The sequence below is a fragment of the Misgurnus anguillicaudatus genome, chromosome 6 (genome assembly GCF_027580225.2).
Source record: "Misgurnus anguillicaudatus chromosome 6, ASM2758022v2, whole genome shotgun sequence".
NCBI classification, from domain to species: Eukaryota; Metazoa; Chordata; class Actinopteri; order Cypriniformes; family Cobitidae; genus Misgurnus; species Misgurnus anguillicaudatus.
The window spans coordinates 4,139,665-4,157,910 of NC_073342.2; the positions used below are offsets into that span (position 1 = coordinate 4,139,665).

The following is an 18,246-nucleotide window of genomic DNA, read 5'->3' on the forward strand; positions in this document are numbered from 1 at the left end:
CTTTGATTCAATAGGAAGCAACTATTTTAAGCAGATACAATAGACCGATGGCTTAAAGTCTTATTGATCAGTTGCTAACAATGTGATATTGTTCAAATGAATGAGAAAACGAAAACCCGAGTAGAGAAAACTGTCACGTTTCAGAATAACACAGTTTAATATAATAACAGAGACAAACCATGCTGTGCTGCCTTGTCATGGGATCATTTCTGCTTCGTCAGTAATGTTAAATAAGTCCTCATGTGAAATGTAGACACGACTGTCAAGAAAATGAATGTCAATCATATTTCACCCACAAAAACATGTATATACGTATGCATATACATGTATACATAACCAAGCACTTATTAGGAAAGGTAATATGACACAGACATTACGTTGAGATGATTTCGGCAGGCCAAGTTCATCTGATAAAGTGCTGGACACAACAGATATAAATAAAGCTCAGTGCGTGATCTGTCACTATTATACGAGCACATCTTCACAAAACCTTAACAATTCGAAAATAATATTAACTTGAAATAAATACTGATGTGATTATTGTGAGCTGTACTTCAGTCTGAATACGGAGGAAAAACTAAATCTGAATTTACAGCAAGCTTCATTAGTTTATGCTCTCGCAAGCACTGTCTTTCCAGACACTTAAAACTCTGTAGTGATGGGCGTTTAGAGACGTTAAATTAGATAACATGCTGATGTTCACCGCTGCCACTTTTAAAGCGCATAGTCCTGGATCAGTTAAGACAGCTACATATGAATGAACGTCTGGAGGCTCAGCCTTCCTGTCCGAAATCCTCTGTGAACTTCTTGACCTTCATCAGGTCTTCTGTGTTGACGGTGGGCCGCGTGGTCGTCAGAGAGCGCAGCATATCAGACTGCACACACACACACAGACAGATGCATATCAATACCTGTCTAAAATTTGTGAATTTAGATGTGAAAGAGTTAGGTGGTGGCACTCACCATGCACACTATTGGTTCTAGTAGTTTGTCGCTAGGTACATCCATCCAGGTCATCTCTATAGCATCAGGGTCACCGGGCGAGCAGGGCGTTAGGAGGTCATCCACCATCAGTGAACTGTTACTGCGAGACGGTCCTCGTGCCTGATGACATAAGCATTTGAAAGACTCAATTTGCAAAGATAAAGACATAAAAATAATAATGACGGACTGATTGAATCTACAGTGTTGGTGCCTTTTTGAAATGTGTAGCGGACTGCACTTTCCTGACGGGTTGCATGAGAGCGTCTCGTACTATGACGCTGATGTCAGCTCCAGAGTATCCGTCTGTCTTGCGGGCCAGCTGTCGCAGGTCGGCCTCAGTCAGACTGTGTGGTGTGTTACCTAGATGCAGGCGAAACATGGCCGCCCGTGCCGGTTCCTCTGGCAGCGGGATGTAAATACGCTTCTCAAACCTACAAGGGTGAAATAACATGCAGACTTGAGTTATCTTTGCCTACTTACTGCGTATACAGTACTGTGCAAAAGCCACCATGCCAACACCATTAGATGCTGTTTTCGCTATGGTGTAATGACCAATATACAGCGGGGAAAATAAGTATTTGACACATCAGCATTTTTACAGTAAGGGGATTTCTAAATATTCTTTTTTGGGCCATTTTGCCTTTATTTGACAGACAGCAATCAAGAGACGACAGGAAAGCACAGGCTGCAGAGAGGGGCACGGGACCGGCAAAGGACCCCGAGCCGGGAATCGAACCCGGGTCGCCAGAAGCGCGTCCGCACCACACATCGGGGCACCGCCCACTACACCATTGGCTCCGACAGTAAGGGGATTTCTAAGTGGGTTACTGACACAAAATTTCCTGTAGATGTAGCCATCAAGCCAAATATTGAATTCATACACATTTAAGTATACAAGTTGAGTCATAATAAATAAAGTGAAATGAGACCGCTGTATATGATAGTGCACGAAAACAATCCCCTGCTATTATAAGTAACCAAGGGGATGCTGCGTAATATCATTGCACCTGCTGCAAGTCGTTGATTATTACGCCAGAATGAGAGTATAGTTCCTAGTCATGTCGGCATAGAAAATTTAATAAAAAAAAAAAAATTCGTTGGCCTTAGTATACGATGTAACTACAGAAGAGTCAAGTTTTAAATAGGAAAAATATCAAAACTCTTTGGTTATTTTTAGCGCGATGCTATTGGTCTAATCAGATTCAATGACTTATGCTAAGCTATGCTAAAAGTGCTAGCGCCAGACCCGGAGATCGGCTGAATGGATTCCAAAACGATAAAAATCAAATGTTTACCTCTAGGGGAGCTGGAAAATGAGTATATATATATATATTTTTTTTTAAAGTGAAGTGTGCCTTTAATGTTGGATTGAAATAAAGCCCCGTTTGTGAACTTGATGGTTAGTACAGGACCAGCGGGGCTAATGCTCATACTGTTGGGTGTCCTTACTAAACATTTAATGCTTAAAAAACTTGTAGGCTTTTTTCCTGTATTTATACAAAATTTGTGTGTTAGAAAATAATAAATGTATGGGCTGGCAATGTTTGTCGTTTTGTCTTTAATATTCAAGTACTTTAATCTGTTTTTGTAAATGTAATATAATAGCTCAGTTTTGTTATTGTTTAGTGCCAGTTATCTAATGTTGTATATCCATCCATTTTCAACCAGTTGTCTTAGTGAAGTTTATTGTATTTGTCTTTTAAAGCAGCAGATTGAGGATACAGGGTTCCCACACCTTAGTTAACTTCAAATTCCAGGACCTTTCAAAGACTCCAATACCCTCAAATTCAAGGACTAAATGTGGGGACACATTTCAAGTGAGATCAAGGTTACATTGTGTTACCTTTTAATATACATTGTTACAGTTCCCTTTCGAGAGAACTCGCGCTGCGTCACTGCGGTGACACTTTGGGGACGCCTCCAGGGGTAAGTGTGTCTGAATGTGTATATCAAATTCAACCAATGAAGAGGCTTAACGAAAAAGACAAGGTGACGCTGGAGCCAGGAAGTATATCGCTATCTGAAATATTGCCAAAGACGGCGTTACAGGGACGCAGGAAGTATGGCAAGAGAGATGCAGCGTCTTGTTCCCTTCTCAGGGAACAACAGTTACATATGTAACCCAAGACGTTTTTATGTGTCAAACACAACTTTTGGTATGAATCAACATTTGCATACATTAGATATAAGCATTTAAAGCAAACAGTTAAAAAGTCTAGAATTTTTATGATATTATCCTACACTACACAGGGAATAATATGATTTTTTTCCAGAAAACTTCCCGCACAAAATAGATTTAAGTACTTTCCATGACCTGTATCTATGTATGTATGTTTTCAAAAACTTCCCAGGGCCTTGATTTTTTTCCAGATTCACCAACTTTCAAGGATTACAAGAACCTGTAGGAAGCCTGAGGGATGATGTTCATCAACATGAAGGATCCCAGCAAACACACACAGACAAAAGCTGCCGAAACCTTTCAGCAACAAATAAATTTTATACTTAATGAATAAATGTAAAGTAAATACAGAATGACAATGCTTTTATATTATTATTTTATACTGACTTTATTGACAGCACAATTTTATAAGTTTATTAATAAAATTGTGTGTTTAATTAGCAGGTTTTTGTGTTTTGCATTGGTACCGAAATTGGTACCAACAACCGCAAACTTTTACTGGTATCTGTACCGACTACTGAAAACTTTAGCCTCCTTGCTATGCTACGTACACACCAAACACGGTGCATCGCGTTACTTGCTCTAGATTACTCGCGGGATTTAACTTCGTGTCATGCTAATTTTTCACTCGAGTTGAGGTGAACAGCGCGTGTTTTCGCGGCAAACGTATCACCCCACGCTAGGACTCGTCTGATCGCGTCTTTGCATTGACTTTGTATGTAATGTACTCGCGCAAATCGTTAAACTCGCGTTTGGTGTGTATGCCCCATTAGAGCGTCCAACTTGCCGTTGTCCATTCGCTCAGGGCGGGTGCAAGTAGGACTGGTTACATTTCTATACAATTTTTTAAAAAAGTTACAAGAAATAGCTTAATACCCTGAATTATCAATATAAGCCCATGGTTCATAATTTATTCATAAATAAAAATATTAATCCCCCACAAATCGCACCCTGCTACAACTATGGTTGCTTTATAATGTGTCATGCAAGAACTATGACTTGTTTTTCTCAAGTCAAGTGTGATCTTGCGTTTCAGTAAGATCTCATGTCACTTTAAAATTGTTACTATAGTTATCAAATGTGTGCGTTCTGAGGATTATGCTGTTAAAAATCACTTTAAGCTGTCCTTACGTCTGTGTTCGCCCACGGATTTAAAATTGGTTAAGATTCGAAAATCGTCCAGTGTGTCCCAGGCTAAAAGCTTTTGCACAATACTGCATATCAATAAGCATATACTGTTTTGATATTGTTACATATACAATGGTTTGATTGTAGAATTGTTGTAATATATATAATTCAAGTGATGTGCATTTTTTTTCACAGTGTATTGTGCTTTCTACGATTTGTATACCTTCTGCGAATAGCAGCATCAAGGACCCAGGGAATGTTAGTAGCACCCAAAACCAAGATCCCATCACTACTATTCCCAACACCTGCCAATGAGAACAGAGCAAACCTTTAGACGCATTCACATATCCTTATATAAATCCTAAAAAATATGTTTGCATAGATAATCTAATGACTACTTGAATAATAAAGTCCTCTGCTTGGCGTTAACAGCTTTACCCTGCATTTGCACCAGAAACTCTGTTTTGATTCTCCGAGCAGCTTCGCTTTCGTTCTCATTCCTGGATCCACAGAGAGAATCCACCTCGTCTATGAAGATGATGGAGGGCTTATGCTGGCGAGCCAGATCGAACAGATTCTTCACCAGTTTTTCACTTTCGCCCAGCCACTTCGACACGAGGTCAGAGGATGACACGGAAAAGAAGGTGGAGTTATTGGCCTCGGTGGCGACCGCTTTGGCCAGGTAAGACTTTCCTGTGCCCGGAGGCCCGAACAGAAGAATGCCCCTCCATGGAGTGCGCTTTCCTAAATTACAATATTTATATACAGTGCATTCAGACCCGCTTCACTTTTCACTAAAATTTGAATATTTATGCTAATATTCAGACATTTCAAAGTTTTCACATTGACATTATGGTGCACCGAAAAGAGAAAAAATAAAGAAATTCAACGTACCAGGGGCACAGACTGACCTGTGAACAGGTGGGGGAATTTAATAGGCAGAATTACAGCTTCCTTCAGGGCTTCTTTCGCTCCCTCGAGTCCAGCTACATCACTCCACCTTACATTAGGTTTCTCCATCACGATAGCACCTGAATACACAAAGAACGCATCTAAATGTCATCACAAACAGCTGCAAGTGTGTATTTACTGCACGACGACGACAACAAAACCTGAATGATTCTTCACGAGGGTACGCACCCATCAGATGCTCTTGAAGTTTCTTCTTCTCTGGATTTTCTCCTTCGCTGTCGCTATCACTTCTACACGAACACAAACACATCATTTAAAGCAGACCGCACACGGAGTGCGTCAAACATCGATCGGAGAAAGCAAGAAACCAAACTGTACTTGTCATTGCTTTGCGTCTCCTTTACTGGCTTTTTGCTCTGTTTGTCTTTGTTTTTCAGGTAGTCCTTGAGTTTTTCTGCTCGGTCCAGATACTGCATACACTTCCCACGGATGCTTTCTTTCGCCTTGTCACTATGGGCTTCATCTGAGGTACAAAATGGTACGAAAGGTTTCGATTCAAACAAAAAGCTAATAAAAAAGAGACTTGCTTTGAATAAAGTACCAATACTTACAACAGTCTAAAACGTTTTTATGGCTGATGTTAATACCAATATTGAGAAAGCTATGTGGCGGATATGAAGCTGATTTAAAGGGGACATTTTATGAGACTTCAGTGTACCCAGAGTGTGTATGTGAAGTTTTAGCTCAAAATAACAACATAATTTATTATAACATGTTTAAGCTACCACCTTATAGGTGTGGGCAAAAATGTGCCGTTTTTGGGTGTGTCCCTATGCAAATGAGCTGATGAAAACATGGATCGCCATAATGGTTTGTTAAAATTGAAACTTTATTGTGCTGTCAATTATTTTCTCTCTCTGTCTCTGCACTAAATGGGAGTGTCGTGGTTGGATTAAGGGGCGGTATCATTCATTAATAATAAGATCCCATTTTTATGTCACATAGGGAGTGAAATCCGACACATTTTTTTTTTCATGCTTGCAAAGAATGGTTTACCAAAACTAAGTTACTAGTGGGTTGATCTTTCACACATTTTCTAGATTGATACAAGCACTAGGGACCCAATTATAGCACTTAAACATGAAAAGTCAGATTTTCATTATATTGTTTCTTTAAAGGAAAACACCACCGTTTTTCAATATTTTATTATGTTCTTACCTCAACTTAGACAAATTAATACATCCCTATCTTTTTTCAATGCGCAACACTTAATCTTTGTTCAGTGCATTGTGAATGTGTTAGCATTTAGCTTAGCCCCATTTATTCCTTAGGATCCAAACAGGGATGAATTCAGAAGCCACCAAACACTTTTACATGAGTAGTTTCATAAGTAAGTATTGTGGCACAACATAAAACATGGGGATTTTTAAGCAGATAAAAAAATGAGAACTATATTGTATGGCAGAAAAGCACTTAATTTGCAGAACTTTAACTTCGACGTCCAGTAAAAAATCATCATTCCTGACCAGTGTTGGGGAAAGTTACTTTTAAAAGTAATGCTTTTACAATATTAAGTTACTCCCCCAAAAAGTAACTAATTGCGTTACTTAGTTACTTTTCATGGAAAGTAATACTTACACTGCAAAAAATGATTTCCAAGGGGAAAAAACGTAGTAATTTTGTCTTGTTTTCAGTAAAAATATCTAAAGATTCTTAAATTAAGATGCTTTTTTTGATGAGAAAAATGACCCAAGAAAATAAGTCTGGTTTTTAGACCCCAAAATATCAAATTTAAGTGATTTTGTGCATAAAACAAGCAAAAAATCTGCCAAATGGGTAAGCTAATTTTTCTCGAATTTTTCTTGAATTTAGTGTTTTAGAAAAATGTTTTTTTTTTGCTTGTTTTATGCACAAAATGACTTAAATTTGATATTTTTGGTCTAAAAACTAGACTTATTTTCTTGGGTCGTTTTGCTCATCAAGAAAAAGCATCTTAATTTAAGAATTTTTTGATATTTTTACTGAAAACAAGACAAAAATATTAAGAATTTTTTTTCTTAAAAATAATTTTTTACAGTGTACTTTACTTTTAAGTTACTTTTTCTTACTTGGCTGAGGCTTGATCTCTTTCAGGCCTTGCAAGTGTTTTAGATGACTGAAAATTGTATATTTCCATCACAAAAATGTCAAGCTCTGGTCTGCCGACGACAACTGTTCCCGCTCAGGCACGCACGCATAGAGCGCGTAATTCTACGTGACCATGTTCAGTTTAATTCAGTAATTTTTTTTTATCAAATTAATTACACTGAACAGTAACTCAAATATTAATGTGTAACATCTGCTATGCATAATATTATATAAACTTCTTAAGCACTGTAAAAATATTTTTTAAACTATAAGCAAATTTTTGTTAATCAGACACACACTGATGAACCATTATAAGGTAGTGCTGGCCTTCATAACAGCCAGTATGTTGACTAAAAGATCACAGAGATTCACTCACACTTAATAGCGTGTAGGAAATACTCCACAGCATGCTGGTACAATCTCAACGCCTCCTCGTAGTTCTTGGCCTTGTCCTCCTCTGTGGCTTTAGTCACCAACTCAATCGCTTTCTAAACATCAGGCAATATAGAGATTGTGTGATATTTACTGTGTGGCGATATTGTACTACATGTGATGATAATAATAATATTTAAATCAGGCATTACATCTATTTTAAGCCTGCCATGGTTGATTGATTTGAGTACCTGATATTAAAAACAACACAGTTTTGATGTTTAACAACATCATCTGACGTATATATAAAGGTATTTGTGAATAAAGGCACTAAATACTCGATTAATCGAGTAATATATAACATTATAATCGATAGTGACAGCCATAATCCAAGTGTCATATGTATACACACTTACGAAACTGTTAATCCTACATATTTACGAGGAATTACAACGACATTTAAATGACTTTAATGAACATTTTGTTTGTTATTATAGCAAATAACGGTTCATGTTTATACTCGCTTATTTGTTTACAGTCAAATCAGCGTCTGTAGATAGCGGACAATATACAACACATTACTGTTCAGAGCTTTTAACGTACAACAATAATAAATGTTGAATATGATTAGCATGACCTAATTATTAGTGTTAATAATGTTGAAAAGCTAAAGCTAATTCTAAAGCTCACCTGCAGTGTTGACGTTGTCATTTCATCTCACGCGCTTGCCGTTTCCCTCCAGTTTCCTGATATTTTTATTTATGATATGTATACACACAAAAACTCTCTAATAAACAAACAAACACGTTTAGTTCAATAAACACTCATAAGATACACTAAACAGACCGTTACCAAACGGAAACAGCTGGTGTTCACCGCTGTAATCTCCCGCGGAAACAAACTCTCAACACAAAAGTTCCGGATTTACAATTGATGTTTTCATATAACTCCAAGTACACCGAAGGCTTTTAATGAACATGTGCTTTTATTTATTTAGGATATTTACATACTGTGCATAGCTTCAGGTTAAAGGCCGTGAGAGCAATCATACAAACATATGCATTTGATTGTGTATCGCAAGCTGCCACAAATGAACTTTGGTTTAAACTATCATACTTCAAAAGTAAGTATTGAGCTGATAATAAACACAAAGAAATAAGACAATACAAAACAAAATAATACTAACAATATAATAAAACGAGGCATGTATCTATAAGTTTGTAAAGTACATTCATAGTCTGAAGCATTGGTCATGTCAAATATCAGGCAAACTTCTCACTGAAACAAGTGCAATTAACCTAAAAAAAATGTTTTCCTTTAGAAACAAGACATATGCATGCAAGTAACATAAATGTAATAAAGAAACAAAACACAGCATAAGAGAGTAAAAGAACGATCAATAACATGAAAATTCAAAGCATCACATATTTAATGTTCATGGAGACCTCCATGTAGGTGAGGAAAAACAACTAAATGTGATGTTAGTATGTACAATACAATAAAAACATTTAAGAGCGCTTGAAAATGTGTCCTTGTGCACACATAGTGTATTAAAAGTGTACTAAGCTATCTTGCATAGTTATGCTTAATGAATCAAAGAAATATTGCTTCTGTGTCGTGCATAGCTTACAATCTGTTAATTTTGTCTCTTAACCTTTTAACTACTACCTTTACTGTGCCCAATACAATAAAACCTATAAGGGAATGATTTCATTTGTGTCCCAATCGGCTTTTCTAAACTAAAGGGGGGAATGTGGTGTCTATTAAGAGGTTAACAACATCGTCTAGTAAGCAATGAGGGATTAGCAGACTAAACAAACAGGTGAGCTCAGCAAGGGTAAAGACAGATAATTCACAACCCCATTTAAGACTTTACTAAATATGCAATGATGATGTGATAAAGTGAGAGATACAGGAGGTACTTTGCTATAACTCTTCAAAACGATTGTAACTGCATTGCATGCATTAAATAAAATGCTAAATTGTTGATAAAGTATATTTATATAGTTACACTATAATTCCTATTATATATGACACTGAGGTTCAGTAAATTTGCATTAACAGAATATAATCTGTATTTAATATGTGCTAATATAAACTAAACACTCATCTAATACTGAAAACACAAGCAGTATATTAATATACAGTAAACTAATTCAAGGTCTAAACCTGGTCCAGACATTACCTTCTTAAGTGTAGTAACAGATATATAATATTCCTATGCTTTACATATAAGTAATAATTCTGCTAAAAACACTCATTCGACTGAGAGTCGGGAATTTTTGGTGAAATATGAGGGAATGTTAAAAAGCTTCACTCTCTGTGTAAACAGCAGGTACATCGCTCTGTTATGACTATAAACTAATGATACACATATAAGTCATATTATGACATAACAGTCTTTGCCATGCAATATATAAAATATGCACGTGTGTTACATACAGTATGTGTAAAACAGCCCTTAACGTAGATCATACAAGAATAATATTTAGATTTTGGTTATTCTGCAAAGCTCTACTGTAGCTTTAAGCCTACAAAATATGAGTTAAAGATTGCATACTCTAGATGAGAAGGCACAAAATGGTGTTCCTGATCGGAGGAAAACGTAATGTGCTTGCACGCCTCTCAACGGTGGCGTCAACGTGTTTTGGCTATTCAGCAGACCGAAAAGCACAACTATTAAACACTGCTTGAACTTTGTGGAATGATCTATAATTCAGTAACATAAACCCACATCATTTCCTGGTGATTTTACGTGAGTAGACCCAAACGTGCCAGTTTGGCAGAGAGGAATGAGTGAAGCACGAAGACTACGGGTTTTGGCCCTGAATGAAGCTCAAAGACCTGCCAGAAAGAAAGAAATGTAGATTAGAAACAGCATTGTGATTCATGAAACATCATTTGCATTGCTTTACTTAGCACAAATGGAGTTGTTGACTGTCACTGAGAGAAGGAGGTTGTTCCCCAAAATCTCGCAATACATGGCCCCGGTCATCCTCTCCTTAATACAGTGCAGTCGCCCTGTCCCATGTGCAGAAAAACACCCCCAAAGCATGATGCTACCACCCCCATGCTTCACAGTAGGGATGGTGTTCTTGGGATGGTACTCGTCATTCTTCTTCCTCCAAACACATTTAGTGGAATTATGACCAAAAAGTTCTATTTTGGTCTCATCTGACCACATGACTTTCTCCCATGACTCCTCTGGATCATCCAAATGGTCATTGGCAAACTTAAGACGGGCCTGGACATGTGCTGATTTAAGCAGGGGAACCTTCCATACCATGCACGATTTCAAACCATAACGTCTTGTGAAAACGGTGGTCCCAGCTCTTTTCAGGTCATTGACCAGCTCCTCCGTGTAGTTCTGGGCTGATTTCTCACCTTTCTTAGGATCATTGAGACCCCACGAGGTAAGATCTTGCATGGAGCCCCAGTCTGAGGGAGATTGACAGTCATGTTTAGCTTCTTCCATTTTCTAATGATTGATCCAACAGTGGACCTTTTTTCACCAAGCTGCTTCGCAATTTCCCCGTAGCCCTTTCCAGCCTTGTGGAGGTGTACAATTTTGTGTCTAGTGTCTTTGGACAGCTCTTTGGTCTTGGCCATGTTAGTAGTTTGATTCTTACTGGTTTTATGGGGTGGACAGGTGTCTTTATGCAGCCAACAACCTCAAACAGGTTTATCTAATTTGGGATAATAAATGAGGTGGAGGTGGACATTTTAAAGGCAGACTAACAGGTCTTTGAGGGTCAGAATTCTAGCGGATAGACAGGTGTTCAAATACTTATTTGCAGCTGTATCATACAAATAAATAGTTTTAAAAAATCATATATTGTGATTTCTGGATTTTTTTAGATTATGTCTCTCACAGTGGACATGCACCTACGATGACCCCTCCATGATTTCTAAGTGGGAGAACTTGCAAAATAGCAGGGTGTTCAAATACTTATTTTCCTCACTGTATCTGCCAATAATAGATAGATATCCACACATCCATCCATCCAAGATCCTTCATCTAACCATCCTTGTATTATAAAACAACGCATATAAATAGATTTTTTTGAAAGGGCTGCACAATTAAGACAAAACAATCATAATAGTGAGTTATTTCCTCCTGATATTATATTAACAGTTATCTTTTTGATTAATAGCATTAACATTGTTTTCATTTCATTATCATTGTATACCTGATGGTTATACAGGGTTTTCAACCATTTTTAACTTCTGCCGTGAGCAACGTCAGTGACGTGACGCTGGGGGATTCAGTTTGGCAACGCAAGACATCACCCATTCAAAGTAAATGAGAAGCGTTAACGCTGACGCCCCGTGTGAATGTACCGTTAGATGTTGTGTCAGATTCCCCCTCATGTTTGTAATAGACACCTGGAGGCCCAAACTCATATATCAACCTAAAGACCTCCAGAAACGTGAAACTTTATCACATAATTCATTGTAAATATAATGTGTGTAATGGATCGTACCATCTCCCCCTCTGGAGTCCCAAAGTCCAGGTAAAGATTCCTGACTCCGTCGTCTCCAGACATCTTAAGTCGCTCGTATGGGAAGTGGAAGAGCACGGATTCACCCGAGTCCCGCGTCACAGTGAAACCTCTGTCATAGTGCAGGATCAGACACACGTCCTGCCTGTTTAACACGCAACCTGAAAAAATAACACACAGAAATCAGAGAGGAAAAAATGCTGAACAAGTCAAACATTTTCTCACGCCAGCTATCGTTTCATATGGTTTCACTTCTTTCCTGTGGGTTTATTTGTGTTAATGCCGCTGCCAAAAACCTAAGCATATCATATCATAGATCTGAAAGTAGTATTATTTTAGAAATGTAATAAAAATTCATTAAAAAAAATTATAAAGCACTTATAGGACCTAAATATACTGGCTTTTCTTTTTGATACACATTTTATAATGCGCTTTATAATCACACATACACACACCTATGGAAACCTCTTTAATGAGCTCAGCAGCTGAATGTCCACCCTGCACCAGCGCTCGCGTCCACGTGGACAAATCCCAATGCGTTTCCACACGAAACACATGCGACTCGATACCTCGACCTGTGCCCGTGCGTGTGGCAAACACCAAATCTCCACCCAGAGCCGGAGAGCTGCGGACGCTGCCAGAGTGAACCAGCCTACGGTCAAAAATAATTCATCTTCAGAAAGATTGACTTTATCCAATCATAACATGTAGAAGTATTCACTAGCAAAAACTGCATATAAAAAGAGATCAAATGTACATTTTTAGATAGGACTGTAGGGAGTTTTACCGTGTAGCAAGTAGTGGGTGTGTAAGGAAAGGGGCGGTCCAATTCTCATATGTCCACGGCATTGACTGGAAGAGCAGGATGTCTTTCTCTGTTAGTGCCATCACAACTCGCCTATACTGATGTCGACCACCATCATCAAGCTATATACAAACACACAATCAGCTAACACATCAATTTTTGGGTGACTTTATTATTGGACAAACAATGCTTCTGTCGTATGTTAAATTGCATTGAAATATATTTAATACTCTTAGGTCATTGATCAAATGCAGCACTGGGGTGGTCCCCAGTGCACATATTTACTGCTGGCAATGTCAATATACAGCATCAATGCTGCTTTTGTTTCCGACGCCGCTCCGGGTGACGCCGCTCCGGGTGACGCCGCTCCGGGTGACGAAACATCAGCTAAGAGAAACAGGGCTGAAGTGAATGTGTGTATTTGATACCTGTTCCGCCATCCAGCCGATGTGTTTCAGAGAGCAGTGTGTGTTTTGGTTGCTCAGAAAGGAGTTGATATGAGCGAGCGTTTGTGGCAGCAGAGCGGCAATGTTTGTGTGAATGGCCGTGAACCAGGAGTGAGCGCTGGCTCCGTCTTTACACCTCAACACTACGGTGTGCTGACCATCTGGAGAGTGAAGCTCCAACAACCTGTGCGACACGAGCGAAACATGTTTACAGTCATTTATTTACTTCACAAGTATGTTTCATTTCCGTTATGAGAAGCTGTGCTGTATTCTGAAATAAGTATCCACTGAAGGGTGTTGTTAGGCACGAGTCAATGCAAACCCTTCAGATGTGACTTATTCACGATAGAGCATTAATCTCAAGAACAGTTTTATAAACATTACACATGTACACACAAAAGCACACCTGTTTTCCAAGTCGGGCATGGTGAGATTTCGGCTGATGTAGCTCATTTTAAGAGGAATGACCTTCCTGTCACGGCTCACGCTGCTCCTGGGCGAATCGTCGCTGCTGCTGAGTTTTGGAGACTGAAGACGCCCATCCCAGGACAGATCCCCGCTCACGGAGGACTTCTTAAACAGAGGTGACACCTCTCTGATATACTTTACTGCACACGACACACAAACAAACAGACACAATATTCAAAAGCATCTTACGTTGCAAAACATCTGATTTGTACACGATTATCTAATGTCCATCAAGATCACTGAAAATATTAATAAAATTGTTCTCATGAAAGTATAAATGTCATTGATAATTACCCTAAACAACATAAAATCAATGTTTTTCTAGACAGCTTAAAGGGACAGTTCACTGAAAAATTACAATTTTGTCATCATTTACTTTTAAACTTGTACAGATTTTTTTGTTTTGCTGAATAGAAAAGAAGATTTTTTGTAAGAATGTTTGTAACCAAGCAGATCCGAGGCACCATTGACTTCCATAGTATAAAAATAATACTGTGGAACTGAATGGTGCCCCAAATCTGTTTGGTTATAAACGTTTTTAAATAACTGTATTTGTGTTAAACAGAACAAATACATTTATACAGGTTGTGAGCAACTTGGGTACATGATGACAGAATTTTTATTTTCGAGTGAACTACCCCTTTAATATTTTTTCTATTAATAATAATTCCGTGAATTGTGTAATTTACATTAGGCAGCTTCATGACGAGGGATATTTTGAACTCTCTTCATAAATCTGCAATTAGTTTAGTTTAACATGATTTTCTATATGTAGTTCCAATATGTAGTGAATTAGCTTTAAATCAGTGTAAATGTCAAATAATAAATGTCCATGTTTACTAGAGTCTAAACTATTTACTCAACTAACCACTACAATTTAAACCTAATAAATCTCACTTTTTTGTGCTTCACATACACACTGTCACGTTTGTGTTACTGTTAATGACAAAAATAAACTTTTTGACAATGTATACATTTCAGAGCTCCGCGCGGGCCTGTTGAATCCCCGCGCCTCGCGTGATCGTCTTACCCTCCAGCGTCACCTCTTTCCCGGCCTTCTTCAACGCCTGCACCGCCGCGTCATGCGTTGCTTCGCAGAGGTCGTTGCCGTTAACGGATAGGATCGCATCGCCGACCCGTAGAGCCCGACTCTGATCCGCCGCTAAACCGGGGAAGATCTTCGAGATGAGGATAGGCATGCGGTTCTCCCGTCCGCCTTTTATACTGATCCCCAGTCCTCCGGCCTCCTGTTTGACTATCCGAACTCGCCGAACCCCCTCCGGCCCCGGCGAATCAAAATAACCCGGACAGCTGGACTCCGAGTCCGTCCCGTTGACTCGGCCCGGGCTGTCGTAGTGGCCGCGGTTCGGATAAACCTCTCGGCTCTGTTCGTTGCCATTGGAAACGCCATTTCTTAAATGCGAGTTGTGCTCCGGATATCCCGCGGGCCCGCTCGGTTCGCTCTCTGCCGTGAGCGTGAGAGTGTCCCGGGTGAGTTCGGCAGAGACGCGAACCCAGCGGTCGCTCAACAGCAGGTCCAAATGACCCTGTTTGTCCGCGCGGGTCCACACGGCCATGATCAAACTTTAACTCATTATAAAGTTTTAAGTCACTCGACACACCCACTTACACGCACATTTCCCCAGAGGAAGGAAGAGGAATACATTTTTATTTCTCACACATGTATTTCTGTTCACTGTGAAAATGTGAGCACGGCCCACCGACCAATTTAACTAAAAAACATTACATCAATAAACAAAATAAATATAAATAAAACATCCCTTAATACATTTGCATCACAATGAGGCATCATCATGACGATTTATTTCTCCCCACACTAAGCCAGTAGCAAACAATAGTTGTAAAATTTGAATATTTAAAATACATAAAACAAATTAACAATAAGAAAAAAACATGACAGTGTCTGAGCAACTGTGGCAAATGTAGGCCTAGAGATCATACACAACATTGATATGTTAATGAATTTTGAACCTTTGAAGGAAACTTAATGGCGTAATGGCATATATATATATATATATATATATATATATAGAGAGAGAGAGAGAGAGAGAGAGAGAGAGAGAGAGAGAGAGAGAGAGAGAGAGAGAGAGAGAGAGAGAGAGAGAGAGAGAGTAAAACCATGGTTTCAATATGGCAAAAAATAACTTAATTAATTTTTCCATAAGGGAAACCTAGGCTAAAATTGTATGGAAAATATTAGATAGCACTTATAAAACAACATAATAGAATAAGTGCTCTTAATTGCAAGAAAATATCAATATAACACACTAAACAAAAACGCAAGATAAGGAAGTTTGTGTGTGTGTGTTTTCTGAGTAAAGAGATCTCTGTCAGTGAAGATCGGCTCCACATGTGGATGAACTGCTTACACATCCCAGGTGTGCATTCTCAATCCTGAAAATCATTAAACTGTTTTGCAATGATTTTCTGCTCAATTTCTGAGACTTGCATAAGCGTCAATGTGTAAATTCACAATATATGCTGGACAGAAAATAGTTTTCTGACAGACCAGTAGGACATAGTAATAGTAAGAATTTTAATGTCTTCTTTCTTCAGGTTAAAATGCACTTCATATAACTTGATATAAGTTTTCAGGCCCCTAAAAGAAATTAAAGTGCCATAGACCAGTGGTTTTCAAACTGGGGGCCCCAGTTTTATGACATTTTATGAAATACACAAATTTATCATGAATTCTGTGTAATTAAACCTAAAAAAATAAGGCTACTAACCAAAAGCACTACTTTTTTGTATAATTTAATGTTTTTTTAATTAAAATGTTGAGTTTAGAACAGTTTTTTGTCACAAATTTTCTTTGGGGGGCCGCGCGAAGGAATGCACCGTACACAAGGGGGGGCTGCACGCTGAAAAAGTTTGGGAACCACTGCCATAGACTAGTTCAATGTCCAATTTTTGCAGTACCTGTGGGTTCAGCCATGACAATTGTATGTTTTAAACGATCTGTTTCTTGCACAGACTGATTGCTTCACTTCATAAGAACTCAATATATCATTAGGTGCTATTGGTATTCATTTTGTTGCTTGTATCTGCTTTTGTGACTCTTGAAAAAATGACATCTGTTCATTTGCATTTTATGAATCACCACAGCTGCAGCTAAAAAAAACGTTTAAACTTTTCTACTGAAGGAATTGCCTGCCTGAATTAAAGGGATCGTGAAAATAAACGAATATTCTGTTATCCTCATGTTGATCCAAACCTGTACGAGTTTCTATATTCTGTTTAACACAAAGGAAGACATTTGTAATCTATTAACTTCTATTACAGGAAAAATACTACTGGAAATATACTGGAAGTCAATGGTGCTCAAAAAATTCCTCAAAATATCTTCCTTTGTGTTCATCAGAACAAAGACAGTCCCTTTCACACATACAGTCTTTACTGGTAATTTACTGGTAAATTGCAGTTAACAGATCATGTGTGAACAGAACCTTTCCGGTAAATCAGTGCTCCCAATTTACCAGTAAGACAGGTTGTAAGATTACCAGTAATTTACCGGTAAGCGCTATGTGTGAACGAAAATTATAGGATTACCGGCATTTAGAACGGACGACGTCAGACCGTGCTGACAGCTTCGGGCCAATCATAGCGTTTTAATACAGATGACGCGTTTACCCCCGCACTGTTTACTGACGTTTCCACCCACATGCTGCTTGAAAGTTGAGCACACCTGAAGTTTACGTCCACATTTCTTCACCAAAGTTGTTTCAAACAGCTTACCGCCGAATTGCCGACGTCCTTAGCACGCCCTCTGTGAAGCCTAACGTGCAAACAGTACTGTTGTTAAAAACGCATTTTCGCTTTGACGTCGTCTCATTCAATGTTGTTTGGTCATGAGCAACTTCGCGACTGTTTACCACAGACGTGAAAACAGCAAAATACGGACCGTGGATATGAACGACGTGGATTGTTTACAAATACAACACTGAGCTCGCCGCGTGCTACAGGTACTTCCGCTTTCTCAACGAATTTACCGGTATTTTGATACTGATGTGTGAATGATGTCTTACTGGTAAAATAACGGAACGCCACTGCGTGTGTGAACAGCACATTTTTGTATTTACTGGTAAATTCATTCTGGTAAATTCATGGTAATTTACCAGAATTACTGTGTGAAAGAGGCTACAGGTTTGCAACATGAGGGTAAGTAAATGATGACAGAATTTTCATTTTAAAGTGAACTATCCCTTTAACAGCACCATTATATGGTGAATTGTGCTTTTAATAGTGGGCTTTTGATTCTTATGTAAAGCATGACCTGAGCATCTTCCCAAATGTTTCATTAGA

At 38.5% G+C, this 18,246-nt stretch overlaps 2 protein-coding genes across 3 annotated transcripts; both read right to left on the bottom strand.

The window, feature by feature from the left end:
- Positions 1-133: 133 nt before the first annotated feature.
- On the bottom strand, positions 134-8,576 carry vps4a (vacuolar protein sorting 4 homolog A). Of its 2 annotated transcripts, none has more exons than XM_055191609.2 (10): positions 8,393-8,576; positions 7,707-7,818; positions 5,582-5,726; positions 5,432-5,493; positions 5,203-5,322; positions 4,730-5,035; positions 4,515-4,596; positions 1,196-1,415; positions 964-1,104; positions 134-875 (listed from the first exon to the last, which is right to left on the bottom strand). In XM_055191609.2, the coding sequence occupies exons 1-10, from the start codon at positions 8,411-8,413 to the stop codon at positions 774-776; spliced, it is 1,311 nt and encodes a 436-aa protein (XP_055047584.1). In that variant the 5' UTR covers positions 8,414-8,576; the 3' UTR covers positions 134-773. The 2 variants fall into 2 exon arrangements, with proteins under 2 accessions (XP_055047584.1, XP_055047585.1); XM_055191610.2 differs by lacking the exon at positions 8,393-8,576 and adding an exon at positions 7,954-7,972.
- Positions 8,577-8,665: 89 nt separating this feature from the next.
- sntb2 (syntrophin, beta 2) lies at positions 8,666-15,615 on the bottom strand. Its single transcript, XM_055191608.2, has 7 exons — positions 14,954-15,615; positions 13,862-14,063; positions 13,438-13,639; positions 12,992-13,131; positions 12,660-12,856; positions 12,187-12,365; positions 8,666-10,546 (listed from the first exon to the last, which is right to left on the bottom strand). Exons 1-7 carry the CDS (start codon positions 15,498-15,500, stop codon positions 10,454-10,456), a joined length of 1,560 nt encoding a protein of 519 aa, XP_055047583.1. The 5' UTR covers positions 15,501-15,615; the 3' UTR covers positions 8,666-10,453.
- Between the last annotated feature and the right edge of the window lie 2,631 nt (positions 15,616-18,246).